This window comes from Amphiprion ocellaris, chromosome 2, assembly GCF_022539595.1.
Source record: "Amphiprion ocellaris isolate individual 3 ecotype Okinawa chromosome 2, ASM2253959v1, whole genome shotgun sequence".
NCBI lineage: Eukaryota > Metazoa > Chordata > Actinopteri > Pomacentridae > Amphiprion > Amphiprion ocellaris.
In genome coordinates this window covers 6,843,425-6,859,717 of record NC_072767.1, presented here as the reverse complement: position 1 = coordinate 6,859,717, position 16,293 = coordinate 6,843,425, and the positions used below count along the sequence as shown (strand labels likewise).

At 38.5% G+C, this 16,293-nt stretch overlaps 1 protein-coding gene across 1 annotated transcript; it reads right to left on the bottom strand.

The window, feature by feature from the left end:
* Positions 1-1,892: 1,892 nt before the first annotated feature.
* clcc1 (chloride channel CLIC-like 1) lies at positions 1,893-15,791 on the bottom strand. The gene is made up of 10 exons (XM_023264151.3): positions 15,348-15,791; positions 15,159-15,260; positions 13,093-13,203; positions 10,607-10,828; positions 9,436-9,576; positions 8,016-8,115; positions 6,009-6,106; positions 5,788-5,934; positions 4,295-4,861; positions 1,893-2,863 (listed from the first exon to the last, which is right to left on the bottom strand). The coding sequence occupies exons 1-10, from the start codon at positions 15,477-15,479 to the stop codon at positions 2,711-2,713; spliced, it is 1,773 nt and encodes a 590-aa protein (XP_023119919.1). The 5' UTR covers positions 15,480-15,791; the 3' UTR covers positions 1,893-2,710.
* Positions 15,792-16,293: the final 502 nt, after the last annotated feature.

Sequence of the window (16,293 nt, the reverse complement as noted above, 5' to 3'; positions counted from 1 at the left end):
AGTCAGCCAATCAGGAAGCGAGCTGCAGGGGGCGCGCAGGTATTGAACTCACGGAAGGAGGACCAACGGAGGACGGAGAGAGGCATGGAAACGGTCCGAGGAAAAATATTAAATATTACATAAATATGAATGTTATATTACTGCAGCTCAGAGAGGAAAAGTCTGACAGAAAGCCAAAATAATTTATTGTTATTATTAGTATTAGTAGTACTACTAGCAGCTTTTACATGTTTGGTTTTTAAGTATTACCAGAAAAAAATTATGTCTTTGTTCTTATTTCCAGCTTTCAAATGTTTGTCTGTTTTAAATTATTTTTAAATGTATTATTACAAAACGTATTTCTTTTAATTATTTTTGCTGTTTTTACTAATATTAATATTAGCTTTAAAATGTAAATTTTTAATAGAGTAGAAATGATTTATTGTCATCATACATGGGGGCATTCATTTGTAGCTATATATATATATATATATATATATATATATATATATATATATATATATATATATATATATATATATATATATATATATATATATACTTGTATGCTTTTGTTGAATTTTAATTGCTGATTATTTGATTTTATTTTAAAATATATTCTAAATTTTTAATTAAGAAAAAAATCATGTATTTCTACCTTTATTAATATTGCTATTTTTATCAGCTTTTAAATGTTTGAATATGTATATAATTTTATAATAATTATTATTATTATTTTATTGCAGAAGTCGTTGCTGCATTGTTGTCTGTTTTTTAAAGTTTTACCAGAAAGTTTTGCCTTCGTTTTTGTTTTCAGTCTTTAAATGTTTGTTGTTAGATTTTTATTTCAGTATTTATTATTTGTTAATTTTTTAATTATTGCCTAAATCATTATTGATTTTATTCACCTTGTTTATCATTTTATTATATATTATTTTTTAAATATTACCAAAAAGTATTTCTTCTGATTCTACTATTATTATTTTCAAATTCAAGTTCACTTTATTGTCTCCCGTGGGAGAAATTTGTCTTAGACAAGGCAAGACATCGAGCTGCACTGCAACACACTAAAACAGAACACATGCTATTAAAAATACATGATAAATTTTCATTATAGATTATATAATTGTTATTATTACTGATATTATTACTGTTACTTTTACTGATATTATTGTTGCCTTCAAATGTTTGTTGTTCAGTTTTAACTCAATTTTATTCATTCATGCTGTTTTTAAAAAATATATATTTTACAATTAAGAAAAAATAATGTATTTAGAACTTCATTATTATCATTGCCGGTTTTATTTATTATCAGCTTTTAAATATTTCTTCAATTTTATTTGTTTTATTCATTGTTATTTTATTCATATTATTACTACTATTATTAGTATTAGCTTTAAAATTTTCGCTTTTAATCATTTCATATATACACACGCACACGCACACGCACACGCACACGCACACACACACACACACATATTTATTTTCTTGTCAGTTTTAAATATTTTTTTAATTGTTATGCATATTATTTGTTATTTTCTTCATATTATTATTATTCTTTTAAGGCCAGTCGGAGGCACCGTTTCAGATTTTTATTCAAAGTATTTCTATAAAACATTTCGATGAATTTTTGAGAATTTTCAGTGAGAAAACCTTTGACCTAATTTCAGGATCCAGTATTTCCGGAAATAAAACTAAAAATGTAAAAAATTAACTCCTGTTAGGTGGAAATACTTCAGGTTGAGTCAGTAAAATGTGCATTTTAGACTCATCTGTGGGTTTTTATTTATAAATTATGACTCTAGAACTTCACATCACAGACATTTATCTGCAGGATTATTTCTGTCTTTTAAAAACAGGTTCCTTAGTTTTATCCTTGTACACAAAAGAACTAATTTATCTAAACAAACATGGCAAAATAAGAGTTTTATTTAAACAATAGCTTCAAATTTAACAAATGACAGCAGATGGAGTACATGTATGAAATGAAAATAACATAATTTACATTATTATCAGAGAAATCAGACATGATTTACAAATCTTAAATGGTAAACTGTAAAACACACGTGGACACGGAGAATTGAGAGATTACAAGTTGATTATTGGGTTTTGGCCACCTGAAAATGTAAGTGCAATATTTACGCATCTTTTTTTTTTTTTTTTTTAACTTTTCACCAACAGAGTTAAACATCTGTCTGGTTAGCAGCTAAACGCACTGACACCAACAGGTAGAATAAAGCAAATCTGTGAAAACACAAACCAGTGAGCTGAAAAGCTGTTTATCAAAGCTTTATTTCTTCTAATTAAGTCAAATGTTTGTGCTTTCATCATTACGCTTTCAAAATGTCCATTTCTACTGATTTATGATGATTTTGTTGTCCAGTTTGGTTTAAAAATGTTTGAAATTCACACATTCAGCTCCAGACGAGTCGGTCCTGTTCTGTTTTTTACATCTAGATCAACCTTCAGAATGGAAAATGGAAGGAAGGATCACTGATATTCAGGAAAACCGGCCAGAAAAACATCCTAACAGCATCTATAAAATCGCATTCTGCTTTGTAAATGACAAAATAACCATTTTGATTCAAATTTCAAGCTATTTCCTCGTTCAAATCCCGGCTTTTACTCCGTCTTCCACCATCCAGGAAGACCGTAATTCAACCGTAAGCGGAGCTGTTTTCGACATTTACTTCCTCCATGATACCGGCTGCTGATTGGTCGATGGTCCAGGTCAGCAGGTCTGTAGATCAGTAAACTGGTCGGTCAGGTGTGTCCGCTCCGTTAATCTTCCTACTCGGCCACCGGACTCCTGGACCGGAGTTCCCACGGTTTCGACGTTTGTCAGCGAGACAGACGAAGCGTCTCCAGCTGAGGCCTCCAGGTCCTGCAGTGTGAAAAACATAACACAAAACAATCACATTTCAATTAAAACAACAAATAAAACCTTCATCAATCACTAAAGTTCAGATGTTATCGACAGAATACGAGATGAGAAAACACTGATTCATGACGTTAAACCTGCTCATTTAGTCGCTACAAGTCGGATTTTTACTGATTCACTGCAAAACAGTACTTCAAATGCTGATAACATTTAATTATCATGCAAATTAGATCAATTAGAGAAATTAATGTATAAATAAGAATCAAGGATTCCTTAAAACAACAACAAAAATGTTTTCTAGTAAAAGCAAAAAGTCCGTTAGAGAAACACTTCAGGACGACAGCACGGTTTTTCGCCGTCCTGTTTTACAAGTCATTGCATAATTAATCCGCCAAGGAATGGTGGATTTATGTGACGATGGCGTCTGTCTGTCTGTCTGTCTGTCTGTCTGTTAGCAACATTACTCAAAAACGGACTAACGGATTTCGATGAAATTTTCAGGGAAGGTCAGAAATGACACAAGGACCAAGTGATTATATTTTGGCAGTGATGCGGCTTATAGTGTGGATCCACGGTTTTGTTAAAGATTTCTGTATCATTGCCAGATAGCAGCACGGCATCACTGTAACCATGACAACAAGTGAACACTACATCAGCTGCCTGCTGACGATCACATGATTGTGATCCTACTACAAATCCACCGCTGAGGACTTGTCAGGACTTATCCATCAGAAATGATCCAAGGAACAACTTATTAAATTGTGTGGGTGTTTCTGAGTCCCATCAATTCCCACCACCCGCTACATATTTAGGACACGTGATTCGGTATCTGTACATAACGTACACATGCATAACACGCGTGTGCTCAGCGCAAAGCCATTTTTTATGAGAGATTTCATCTGTCGGAAATGATGCAATGACTGAGCAGCCTTGGAGGAGGACTGAGCTCATTCTTCTTTCATTTATTCCATGACATGCAGGTTGAAATCCACTGAGTTTATGATTTGTGTTATTTGAGAGACAGATGTATGATACAGCAGCAACGAAAACAAATAATGCACATAAAACTAAATAAATATCAGTTAGTTGGCTAAACACAAACACAAGACGGCTATGATCAAAACACAAAACAACACAACAAATCCTCCAATCATTCCTCATCAGGATAAAATATTATAAAATAATTATTTACCAATTTGTGTAGTGTGTGAATTTTCACCGTTCCATTAGAGCATGCACAACGCTGGAGCATTTAAACAGAAAATCAGTCACATTAAAAAGCAGTTTACGTATGTCTGATCAGATTTACCTGCAGGCCGTGTAAATGTCTGACTAGATTTATCTGCAGGCCGTGTAAATGTCTGACTAGATTTATCTGCAGGCCGTGTAAATGTCTGACTAGATTTATCTGCAGGCCGTGTAGAAGCAGCTCACCTGAACGTGGGGTCTCCTCTCTGCTGGTTTCGGTTCTGCTCCGTCTCCGTCGGGTTCGTCTGGAGAAAGCTTCAGTTTTCTCAGTTTATTCTTCGGCTTCGGTGATTCTGTGGGTTTAGTTTGAGCTGCAGTCGCTCCTTCCGGCTCCTCCGGCTGCTTTTTTGAATCTGAATCTCTCTCCTCTCGCCTCGCAGCGTCGGCTTCGTCCTCGCTGTACTGAGGGTCGGCCGATCTCAGCGTCTGCACCACTAGTCTGGGCAGCTCCTTTCGGGTCCTGGCGGGTCGCCTCTGGTGCACATCGTTCCCGGCGTTGTCCGGTCGGCATCGTGGTGCATGTTGAGGTGACGGTGCTTGTCTAGGTGCAGGTCTAGGTGCAGGTCTAGGTGCTGGTTCAGGTCCAGGTGCGTCCCCTCCTGCTAACTCGTCATGGTCCTCGTTCATCAGGTACTGTGGTTGCCGTGGTTGCTGTGGCTCTACCTCTGGAGGAGGCGGACCCCTTCGAGGGCGGCGCAGAGGAGCCATGATGCCGTACTGGAAGGCGGCCTGCACGCTTCCATACATAAACACCTGGAGAGACAAAAAAAAAAGAGAAAAATCACCACAAAAGGATGCAAAATGTCCACAGAAAGAGACAAAATCAACCCCAAAATAGGCAAAATTGCCCCCAAAACTGAAAATCACTGTAAAAATAGATGTTTTGCTCAAACTTTGTCCAAAATAGGTCATAATTTGTACAAAATTTCTCAAGAACCAGCCAAAATGACTTCAGAATTGCCCAAAATTGGTCCAAAACAGGTTATAATTTGTCCAAAATGTCTTGAAAAAAATCATCCAAAATGTCTCAAAATTTGTCCAAAATGACTTCAGAATTGACCAAAATTCCCCAAAATTGGTCCAAAACAGGTTACAATTTGTCCAGAATGTCTAAAAAATCATCCATGTCTCAAAATTTGTCCAAAATAGGTCAGAATTTGTCCAGAATGTCTCAAGAACCATCCAAAATGACTTGAGAATTGCCCAAAATACAAAAACATTTCCAAAATTTCTCAAAATTGATCCAAAACAGGTTACAATTTGTCCAAAAGGTCTCAAAAATCCTCCAAAATTTGTCCAAAATTTGTCATAATTTCTCCAAAATTACTCAGAAATTGCCGCAAATGACTTGACAGTTACCTTTAAAGCACAATCTTGACCACAATGTCTCAAAAATCATTCAAAATTACTTAAAATCTGTCCAAAATAAGTTGCATTTTCTCCAAAATTACTCAGAATTTGTGCAAAATAGGTTAAAATTTGACCAGAATGTCTTAAAAATAATCCCAAAATGACAAAACCAACACAAAATGGCTAAAATTACCACAAAGAAACACAAAATTACCTCAAAATGGGTTAAAATCAACACGAGGTTTTCTAGAGATACATGCAGAATGGTAAAAACCAGAGCACAGCTACATCGTTCATTTCCACTAGGGATGATTTATAGAGATCTTTACCACGATGGCGAGCACGATGGTGAGGAGGACCGGGATCTGGAGCGTCACTGGGAGATCCTTCAGCAGCGCTCGGAGGAACTCGCTGATGCCCTGACCGATGTGCTTCAGCGGCTCGGTGATAAAGGTGGTGATGGTGACAGCGATCGCCTGAGGACAAAGACACATTTAGATTTAACCGCTGACAAACAGGCAGAAGGAAAGTTACCGTCACACACCCCTACCTTGGTTGGAGGCACCAGCAGAATGGGGTTGACCATGAGGACTTCATAATATCTCTTACAAGGATCGTCCTGAAGTGTCCAGGTGCTTCTGTACCACTCTGCAGGTACACAGAAAAAGACCTTCAGCAGAAGTAACCCGCTAAACAAACAGAAAAATACTGCGTGGCTGGTATCACTCTGTTACTGCAACACTTAACATGTCATCATTAGGTAAATAACTGGATAAAAAACAGATTTAGGTAAATTATTTTTAAGTCTGTCTTCAAAAATGTTGAGTAATTTTGACAAAATAAAGAGAAAATCAACCCCAAAATAGGCAAAATTACACAAAAGACTCCAAATTGCCAAAAAATGGGTGCAAAATCAACATCAAAATGGGCAAAATTACCACAAAGACACAAAATTTTCACAAAAACGCAATATAACCACAAAAAAGATGCAAAAATTCCACAAGAGAAAAAAAAAATCAACCTCAAAATAGGCAAAATTACCCCCAAAGACTAAAAATTGCCAAAAAAGGCAAAATAACCACAAAAGGACATAACATTTCCTCAAAAAGTACAATATAACCATAAAAAGATGAATAATGTCCACAAAGAGATAAAATCAATCCCAAAATAGGCAAAATTACTCCAAAGACTCCACATTGCAAAAAAAGAAAACCACCATGCAAAATCACTACCAAAAGGCTGAAATTACCAGAAAGAAACAAAAGCACCACAAAAGGACAGAAAATTTAAAAAAAAAAAAATCAATATAACCACAAAATGATGCAGAATTTCCACAGAAAGATAAAAATCAACACAAAAATGGGCAAAATTACTCCAAAGACCCAAGTTTGCAAATAAAAATAAACATGCGAAATCACCGTAAAAGCCAAAAATTACCATAAAGAAACAATATCACCACAAAAAGACATACAATTTACAAAAAAAAAATCAATATAACCACAAAAGGATGCAAAATGTCAACAAAAAGAGACAAAATCAACCCCAAAATAGGCAAAATTACCCCCAAAACTAAAAATCACTGCATAAATGATGCAAAATCACAACAAAAATAAGCAAAATTACCCCAAAGACTCAAAATTCCCAGAAAAAAAGGCAAAATCACCACAATAGGACACAAAATTTCCTCAAAAAGTGCAATATAACCACAAAAAGATGAAAAATGTGCACAAAAAGACAGAAAATCAACGCCAAAATAGGAAAAATTACTTCCAAAACTAAAAATCACAGCAAAGAAAGATGCAAAATCACCAACAAAAATGCCAAAATTGACACAAGAAGGGTTAGACTTAATTTCACGTCTACTGCAAATGTCACATTCTAAAGACTAAAACTTGTTTTTGAGCATCAGTATTATGGGATGTACTCCCAGTAGTCACATAGTGTGAACAGTAAAACTGAAGCAGTTCAATGTCATGACGTGGAGTCAATCACTGGTACCCTGGATGTTTTTCTGGTTTCTGATAATTCATCAGAGAAAACTTTAAAAGTGCATTCTGGGTAAACTTCAAAGGCTGGTTTTGTGTCTCTTTGTGCTCAGTTTATGTCTATTTGGGGCTCTTCAGTGTTTGTTCTGACCACGACTTCCACATTGAATGCATCGTCCTGACAGTGAAGCACGGAGGTGGAAGCATGATGATATGGCCCTGAAGAAAATTTTAAAAGGTGCATTCTGGGTAAATTTTCAAGGCTCATATCAGCATGTGTGATAGATGGTTGGTCAGAACTAGTTACAGACAATGAAAGGATCATTTTGAACAACATTTGATACCAGAATCATCATCTAGACAGGATTTTTTCTGTGTCTAAATTGTTTTCTAAGAGCTCAAACGTGTTTTTAAATGTGTCTCCTGCACCTATGGGCTCAACAATGTTGAATATATTCACAGCATGATGATAAAATTGTGCATATCTTCATTAAAAGTCGAAGGTATTGTACAAAGCTGTATACATTTAATGGAATTACCCCGATATGAGACGTGTTTTTTTGTTGGTTTACCTGTCAGACTGTCCGTCCAGTCAATTTTCTTCACTCCGGTGCATTTTTCATTGAAACTGTCCATCTTCACTACATTGTTCTGGTGTTCAGCAAAAGCAATCTGAAAGAAAAGGACAATAAAACATCTTAATTATACCAACTGTGAAGGAAATATTACTCTTTTCTAAGGTCATGATGACCTTCAGACGAGCAGACGCTACAGGAGTTTAGATATAGTCTATTCTGACGTGTTCAAGCAGATGAGCTGTCTCCATATTGGTCTGTAGTCTAAATCTGACCTTCTCCCAACTACAATACATACTAGGGCTGGCCCAAATAGCAGTTTCTGGGCTCCGGATATTCAGGCCCTATTAATGACGAATATCCAAATTTTTGGTCCGCTCCGTAACGTCCGACCCGGGGGGGGGGGCCTTTGGGGCAGCGACGAATATTCGGATCTCAAAATTAATATCCGGATACCACCGTCGGGACCGAATATTCGGATATTTGGATCCAGCCCTAATACATACCCAAAGATCAGATCATTTGCATTACTTTTTTCATCATTTTGGAGTCTCAAAACTTCATCAGTACAGCAGATAGTCACATGACAGCAACCAAATCAATTTTACATCCACTGCAGGTGTCACAATCTAAAGACCACGTCTGTCTTCAGAACTGTTTAGTAACTTTTACCAAAACAAAGACACAAAATCAAATCCAAAATAGGCAAAATTACCCCAAAGACTCACCACAAAATGGTGAAAATTACCACAAAGAAACACAAAAGAACCACCAAAAGGGCCAAAATTGACACAAGAAGGGTTAGACTTAATTTTGCAGCCACTGCCGGTGTCATAGTTTAAAGACTGACTCTGTCTTCAGAAATGTTGAGTAATTTTTACCAAAAAAAGAGACAAAATCACGATAAAAATTTGCAAAAATACCCTAAAGACTCTAAATTGCCACAAAAAGGTAAAATCACCACAAAAGGACACAAACTTTCCTCAAAAAAATGCAATATAACCACAAAAAGATGCAAAATTTCCACAAAAAGAGACAAAATCAACCACAAAATAGGCACAATTGCCCCAAGGACTAAAGGTCACAGCTAAAAAGATGTAAAATCACCACAAAATGGTGAAAATTGACACAAGAAGACTAGTCCTAAGCAGACTAGTTGTCTCCATATTAGTTTATAATCTAAATCTGACCGTCTCCCAACTACACTATATACCCAAAGATCAGAGAGAATCCTCAGAAATTAATGCTGGCGAGAACTGCTGCTCTGTTGGTGTCACTTCTCCTGATGTCAGTAAACCTTCCTCACAACCTAAGTCATCTGAGTTTCCAGTGTCTCTCTCTGTGTTTCCTCAATCTCTCGACCTCGATGAAATTCCACAACACAAAAAAAGCAAAGGTCAACAGAGCTCCTCTTCACCTTGTACAGATAGAACCAGTTCCAGACGACGCTGACGGGGAAGCAGACGATCAACAGTCTGACGAATTGCGTGAACCAGGAGATCCTCGACCACAGTTCAGTGCAGACGAGGGCCACGATGATCAGGAAGCCCACCCCGAGCTGTAGAGAACAACGAGATCGGTTACACAAAACCCCAACACACGATATCCAGAAAAAAAACTAAGAAAACAGAAGTTAAAAAGTAAATAGCTACGCAGAAGAGCTGTTGTATAAACACAGGAGGTCCTCGACTTACATCAGAGTTCCATTCCTAGGGATTGATGTAAGACGATTGTCGCCGTAAGTCGGAACATTTTACAAGAATATAACAGAATATTGTAACGGACTGATATTGTTTTTGAGGCTTCAATCTTTATTGTCCAGTTCCAGATTTACCTAATGTCAGTGAACGTGCCAAGTTTAGCTAGCTCTCCTCTGATTGGCTGATAGTCAGCAGTAGAGAGAGCTGGGAATGGCGGCTAACTCTGGAGCTAAGTTCTGGGGTTTTTGTAGTTATCCTGGCGTTGGCTACAGCCCACAGTAGCCTGTGTGAAGGTTCAATAAACCACCAGAGAAGCAGATAAAGTGTCACTCATTCATCACAGAGGGTCGCTACAATATGTTGACCTGTTTTTACAACTTGACCCATGTTTGTCAGCGTTTCGTCCTGTTCCCAGCGTTTTATTCTGTCTAATTTCACTTCCATGGAGACGGCTTTTCTTTTCTTCCAAGCATCAGAAGAGTCTGACTTAAACTTGGAGCCATAATGAAGGACAAAAAGTTAGTGACTGTAGCACAATCCAAGGTGGCGTACAACCGGAGAGTGGAAACAAAGCCGTCTTATAGCACTGCGTGACGACGTATTCATCCGCTCTGCTCGTCAACTAGTTCCACGTAACCAGTTCTGGCATAACGACGAAACGCCGTAGGTCGATGACATCGTAAACCGAGGACTCCCTGTACTCTTGAAAACCTTGAGAAATCTTTTCAAGAGCTTCTGTATAAATAAGTATAAAAAAGTTCCAATTTATGAGTCTCACTTAAGCTACATGCAAAACAGACTGAAGTAAGATCAATCTGAACACAAAGAGTGTGACCGAAGCATCTAAGGAATCACAAAAACAGACTTTACATTCGTGAACGAGGTTACCTTTAACACCGTATCGAGTTCCACGCCAAACGTGTCTTCGAAACGCCACTTCCAGGCCTCATAGTCGTGTGGTTTCAGGTCCACCAGTAACTGACTGATGGCGTTGTCCAGAGCTCCTGTCCTCCACCGGTCTTCACCCTCCAGGAGAGTCTGGATCTCTGTCATGGCCTGTCGGGACAGTTTGATTTTGGCGTCGTAGAAGACGTCTGAGGAGTCAGTGGGCTGTGGAGAAAAAAAAATGCAGTTTTTTGGTTTTGTTTTTCGGCAAAATCAGCTTCATATGTTGTTAAATTTCAACATCAAGACAACATGGAAGCAGCTTGTAACTTCGCAGTTATAAAAACAACTTACAGGCCCCTACAAACACCAGTTTCTGTGCTCTGACGAATGAGTCCACATCAAAATTTGGTCAAAATATCTAAAAACTGGAACCTTGTCTGGACAAACTTTCCTCACATCAGATTCTATTGATGTTAGAGCCCCAAAAGTTGGAGAAATGTCAACCAAAGACTGCATTTGAGTAAAAATATGGATCCATTCATAAAAGTACACTTGCAGGAACTCTCTGGGGTCACAATACCACACAAATTTGAAAATATTGCACTTCTTTAATTGTAAGGACAAATAATAGAATATTGCCTTCTGTTGGTGTCATTCAATCATCTCAATCTACTGGAAATAATTTAGTCTGTGTCCACATTGAATTTTTACATTCAAAGGTCCATAGTTAACATCATACATCTTTGTGAAATCTCTGTGTAACAAGACTCCTAGATATTTGATGGATTCTGCAGCCCATTTCCATTTGAAGTGGTCTCTAATGCTTTGGGGAGGATTGTAATTTAAAGTTAGTACATGAGTTTTGTTTACATTAATTTTGTAACCTGAAAAAGTGCCATAGTCTTCAAACATCTGTATAGTTTTTGATAGAGTCTGAGTGTAAGAGGTTACAACCATTTCTAAAGCTTTAGGGCTCCAGAGAACCATGATGAGAGCCATTATCCACAAATGGAGAAAACATGGAACAGTGGTGAACTTTCCCAGGACCAACGACCAAAATGACCCAAAGAGCACAGCGATGACTCGTCCAGGAGGTCACAAAGGAACACAGGACAACATCTAAAAACCTGCTGCCTCCCTGCCTCAGTTACGGTCAGTGTTCATGACTCAACAATAAAGAAGAGACTGGGCAAAAACGGATCCATGGCAGAGTTCCAAGGAGAAAATCACTGCTGACCAAAATGAACATAAAGGAAACAAACATCTGAATGATCCCCAAGACTTCTGGGAGAATATTCTATGGACTGATGAGACGAAGGTTGAACTTTTAGGAAGGTGTGTGTCTCGTTCCATCTGGCCCCCAGCAACACACGGTCCCCAAGGTACCGCAGCAACCCAAGATCACCAGCAACCCAAGATTCCCCAACAACTCAAGGTGCCCAAGGTACTGCAGCAACCCAAGATCTCCAGCAATCCAAGGTCCCCAAGGTCCCCCAGCAACCCATGGTGCCCAAGGTCCCACAGAAGCCCGAGACCCCCCACTAGCCCAAGGTCCTCCAACAACACCAGGTGCCCAAATACTGGCTCCAGCGACCTTAGATGGTACACTAATCCATTCAAGAAACCAGGCTATCAGCCCAAGGTGCTACACCAGAAGCCCCATTAGACCAACCACTAGCCTTAGCAGCATTTCAGATAAAGAACATCATACCAACAGTCCAACATGGCGGTGGTAGTGTGATGGTCTGGGGCTGCTTTGCTGCTTCAGGACCTGGACGATTTGCTATGATTGAAGGAACCATGAATTCTGCTCCCTAACAGAAAATCCTGAAGGAGAACGTTCAGCCATCAGTTCGTGACCTCAAGCTAAAGCTCACTTGGGTTCTAAAGCAGGACAACGATCCGAAACACACCAGCAAGTCGACTTCTGAACGGCTTAAAAAATTAAACGCAGGTTTTGGAGTCTAGTCAAAGTCCGGACTTGAATCCGATTGAAATGCTGCGCCATAACCTTTAAAAAGAACGTTCATGCTGGAAAAGCCTCCAGTGCTGCTGAATTAAAACAATTCTGCCAAGAAGAGTGGACCAAAATATCTCCACAAAGATGTGAGAGACTCATTGCCAGTTATAGAAAATGCTTGGTTTCAGTTGTTGCTGCTGAGGGTAGCCCAACCAGTTATTTGGTTTAGGGGGCAATTACTTCTTTTTCACACCGAGCCAGGTAGCTTTGAATAGTTTTTTTTCCTTAATAAATAAAATCATCATTTAAAAATTAAATTTTGTGTTTACTTGGGTTGTCTGATATTTACATTTGTTTGATGATCCTCAACATTTAAGTGGGGAAAATACGCAAAAAAAATAAGAATTTGAGAAGGGGGCAAATACTTTTTCATGGTACTGTATTTATGAAGATAGAACAAAATCTGTGACACTTTTCCTTAGTTCTTTTAGAGCTGACACACATTTAACATGATGTGAGAACCGACCTCACCAACTCTTTGGATGTTCTTCAGGAGTCTGGTCAGGAACCTCTTGAACACCGGGTTGCATGTAGGCTGCTGGGACATGAGCGTGATCGTCTTCTTCTGGTCTTCAATCTGAATGAAAACGAAGCACAAAGTTTCACACTGAATAATGATAAGGATAATGATAAACTTTATTGATCCCACAGTGGGGAAAGTTCACCATTACAGCAGCTACAAAGAAAAAGTATAAAGGCAGTGCAGGAATAGATAAGAAAAAGAAACACAGTGCAAAAGTTGCAGAAAAAACATTATATACAGATGATTGTTTTTTCTTCTTATAAATATGTAGAAGATTATATACAAGAGGATGAAGTATCGGTTATTGCACTGACGAGGTATCAGTAAATTTCCCCTGGAGTGGGGAGAAATAAAGAACTTTATCTTATCTTATCTTATTGCACATAAGTAGGAAGATGCGTGTCCACCTGACTGAATTTATTCCCACCACAAACAGCGGGACAGAGGCTCGTCTCCACGGAAATTGGACGTATTTCTAGTCATTTCAGACAAATTTTGAGCCATTTTCAACACCTTTTAATTAATTTGGACTAGTTTCAAGACTTTCTGGACAATTTTCAAGACATTTCATCCAAGATTGAGTGCGTGAAGACCCCGTGTTCACTCTTGCGGCTAATTTTCAACTCATCCTGGACAATTTCAACAGGTTTTGTCATTTTGAACAAATTTTGAGTCATTTTGGACATGTTTGGAGTAATTTCAGACACATTTTGAGCTGTTCTGAACACCTTTTACTTAATTTTGGACTAGTCGAGTCCTTATGGACAATATTTTTGAGTGCATGAAGACTCTTGTGTTCACTCTTACAGCAGAACATTTGGTGAGTTTTGCTCATGTTTCAGACATTTTAGAGTGTTCAAATCAATCTGAACAATCTCTGGACACATTTTCAGTCCCTGTGGACAAGTTTGGAGTCATTTTTAACACATTTTGAGTAATTCTGAACTAATTTTCAACTCATTTTGGACAATTTAAGCCATCTTTTTGTCCTTTTGGATAAGATTTGAGTCATTGTGAACACATTTTGAGCTATTCTGAACACCTTTTAATTAATTTTGGACTAGTTTTGAGTCCTTCTGGACAGTTTTCAAGAAATTTCATCAAAGTTTGAGTGCATTAAGTCTCTTGTATTCACTCTTACAGCAGAACATTTGGTGAATTTTGCATGTGGTTCAGAAATTTTACAGTTTTCAGGTCAATCTTCATTTTGAGTCATTTTGGAAAAGTTTTGAGTCATTGTGGACATATGTTGAGCGATTCTGAACACCTTTTAATTAATTTTGAACTAGTCAAGTCCTTCTGGACAATGTTTTGAGTACAAAAGGATTTTGGTGTTCACTCTTGTAGCCAACAGCAGAACATTTGGTGAGTTTTTCTCGTGGTTTAGACATTTAGAGTCAGTCTGGACAACCTTTGGATGCATTTTGAGTCTTTGTGGACAAGTTTGGAGTCATTTTTAACAAATTTTGAGTAATTCTGAACTAAACTTCAATTCATTTTGGACAATTTAAACAAGTTTAGAGTCATCTTGCACACATTTCAAGTCATTTTGGACAAGTTTCAATTGTTTTGGACAAGTTTTGAGTCATTGTGGACACATTTTGAGCTATTCTGAACACATTTTCATTAATTTTGGACTAGTTTTGAGTCCTTCTGGACAATTTTCAAGGCATTTCGGCCAAGTTTGAGTGCATTAAGACTCATTAAGCAGCATTAAGAGTTAACCAGAAGCGGCTGTGGAAAGTAAATAAACTTGATGACTGTGAGGGAGCTGCTCATTCTGATTGGTTCACCTGGAAGGAGAGGGCGCGGGCTACACAGAGCTGGATGACGATTGGTTCATGGTAGCAGTTGTTTCTCACTAGCATGTATAGCTGGGAGGCTAACTAGCTGCGGGAGGCTTTAAGGGATGTCAAAAGTGAACAGTCCATTTCAATTAAAATTGATTTTTCCCACATGAGACCTTTAATTTGCTGATAAAGTGGCTCAGCGTGGAAGCCACTACCAACCTGTTTCTGTAGATCCTCTACTTGCTTGTTGCAGCTGCTGACTTCCGCCTCCTCCTGAACGTATTCTCTTCTTCTGGTGGCCACATTACTGTAGATGGCTGGCTGCGAGACAAACACACACATATATTTACATTCTACACGTCATAGCATCATAACAGGACATCAAATACTCATCTGAAAACACTCCACCTCGGCGGGCTTCCTCATCTTCTGGGTCCCTGGGTCGTAGTTGAGCATATCGTACGGGTCCAGCCACTCGTTGTCCACCTGCTGACCCACCGCAGACGCTAACAGGCTCCACACCAGGACGATTAGGAGCATCCTGGCTGCTCAGGAGAGGACTTTCCCGGTCAACCGCCCTCCGTCAGCCCGCTGCAGAGGCTCGGAAGGGAACTTCCACGAAAGTGAAAGGTAACGTGGACGGACCCAGCTAGCTACGATAGCGGGGTCTAAACTGAAGCTAACAGCTACTCTGACACGTTTAAACCATAGACTGTATAATAAAGATTATCTTTATTATACAGTCTATGGTTTAAACCGCAATAATATCAAGAATATTAAAGATTATCACCTAAACGGAACAAGTTCAGCATTTGAAATTTAAACAGAAGCTTACCGCACTAAGAACTGCTTTGCGACACAAACACAGGACGCAGCTTACGTACGGCGCAAAGGCTCACGGGAAGTGTAGTTTTACCGGAACGTCCCCTAAAAAGCGCGTGTTTTCCCCAAGAAAGAACAGAGGAGTAAAAGTATTTAGTCTCTACTTAATTAGCAACATCAGAATTACAAATTAAAACTCCTTGCAAATGAAGTTAGTACATACACAAAAGCATATTACACAGTTTTGCTGTGTAATATGCTTTTGCCCGACACACCACTGCCACGTGACCAATGACGTTCGACGCTTGGAACGTCATCGCCGCTTCACTTCGCGCTTCAAAATGTTTTGAAGCGTTTCATTGGCTCAGCCTCAGAGGGTTTCCATGTCCCGTCCCGAGCCAATGGCAGCTCGACACAGGTCTGACAGTTTAGAGTGGTTTGGTGCAAAACAAGCTATATAAGTATGGGGTCACAGAGGTGCCACAATAAAAGATAAATCTGTTTTTAAAAAAAAAGGAAATAAATGTGTAAA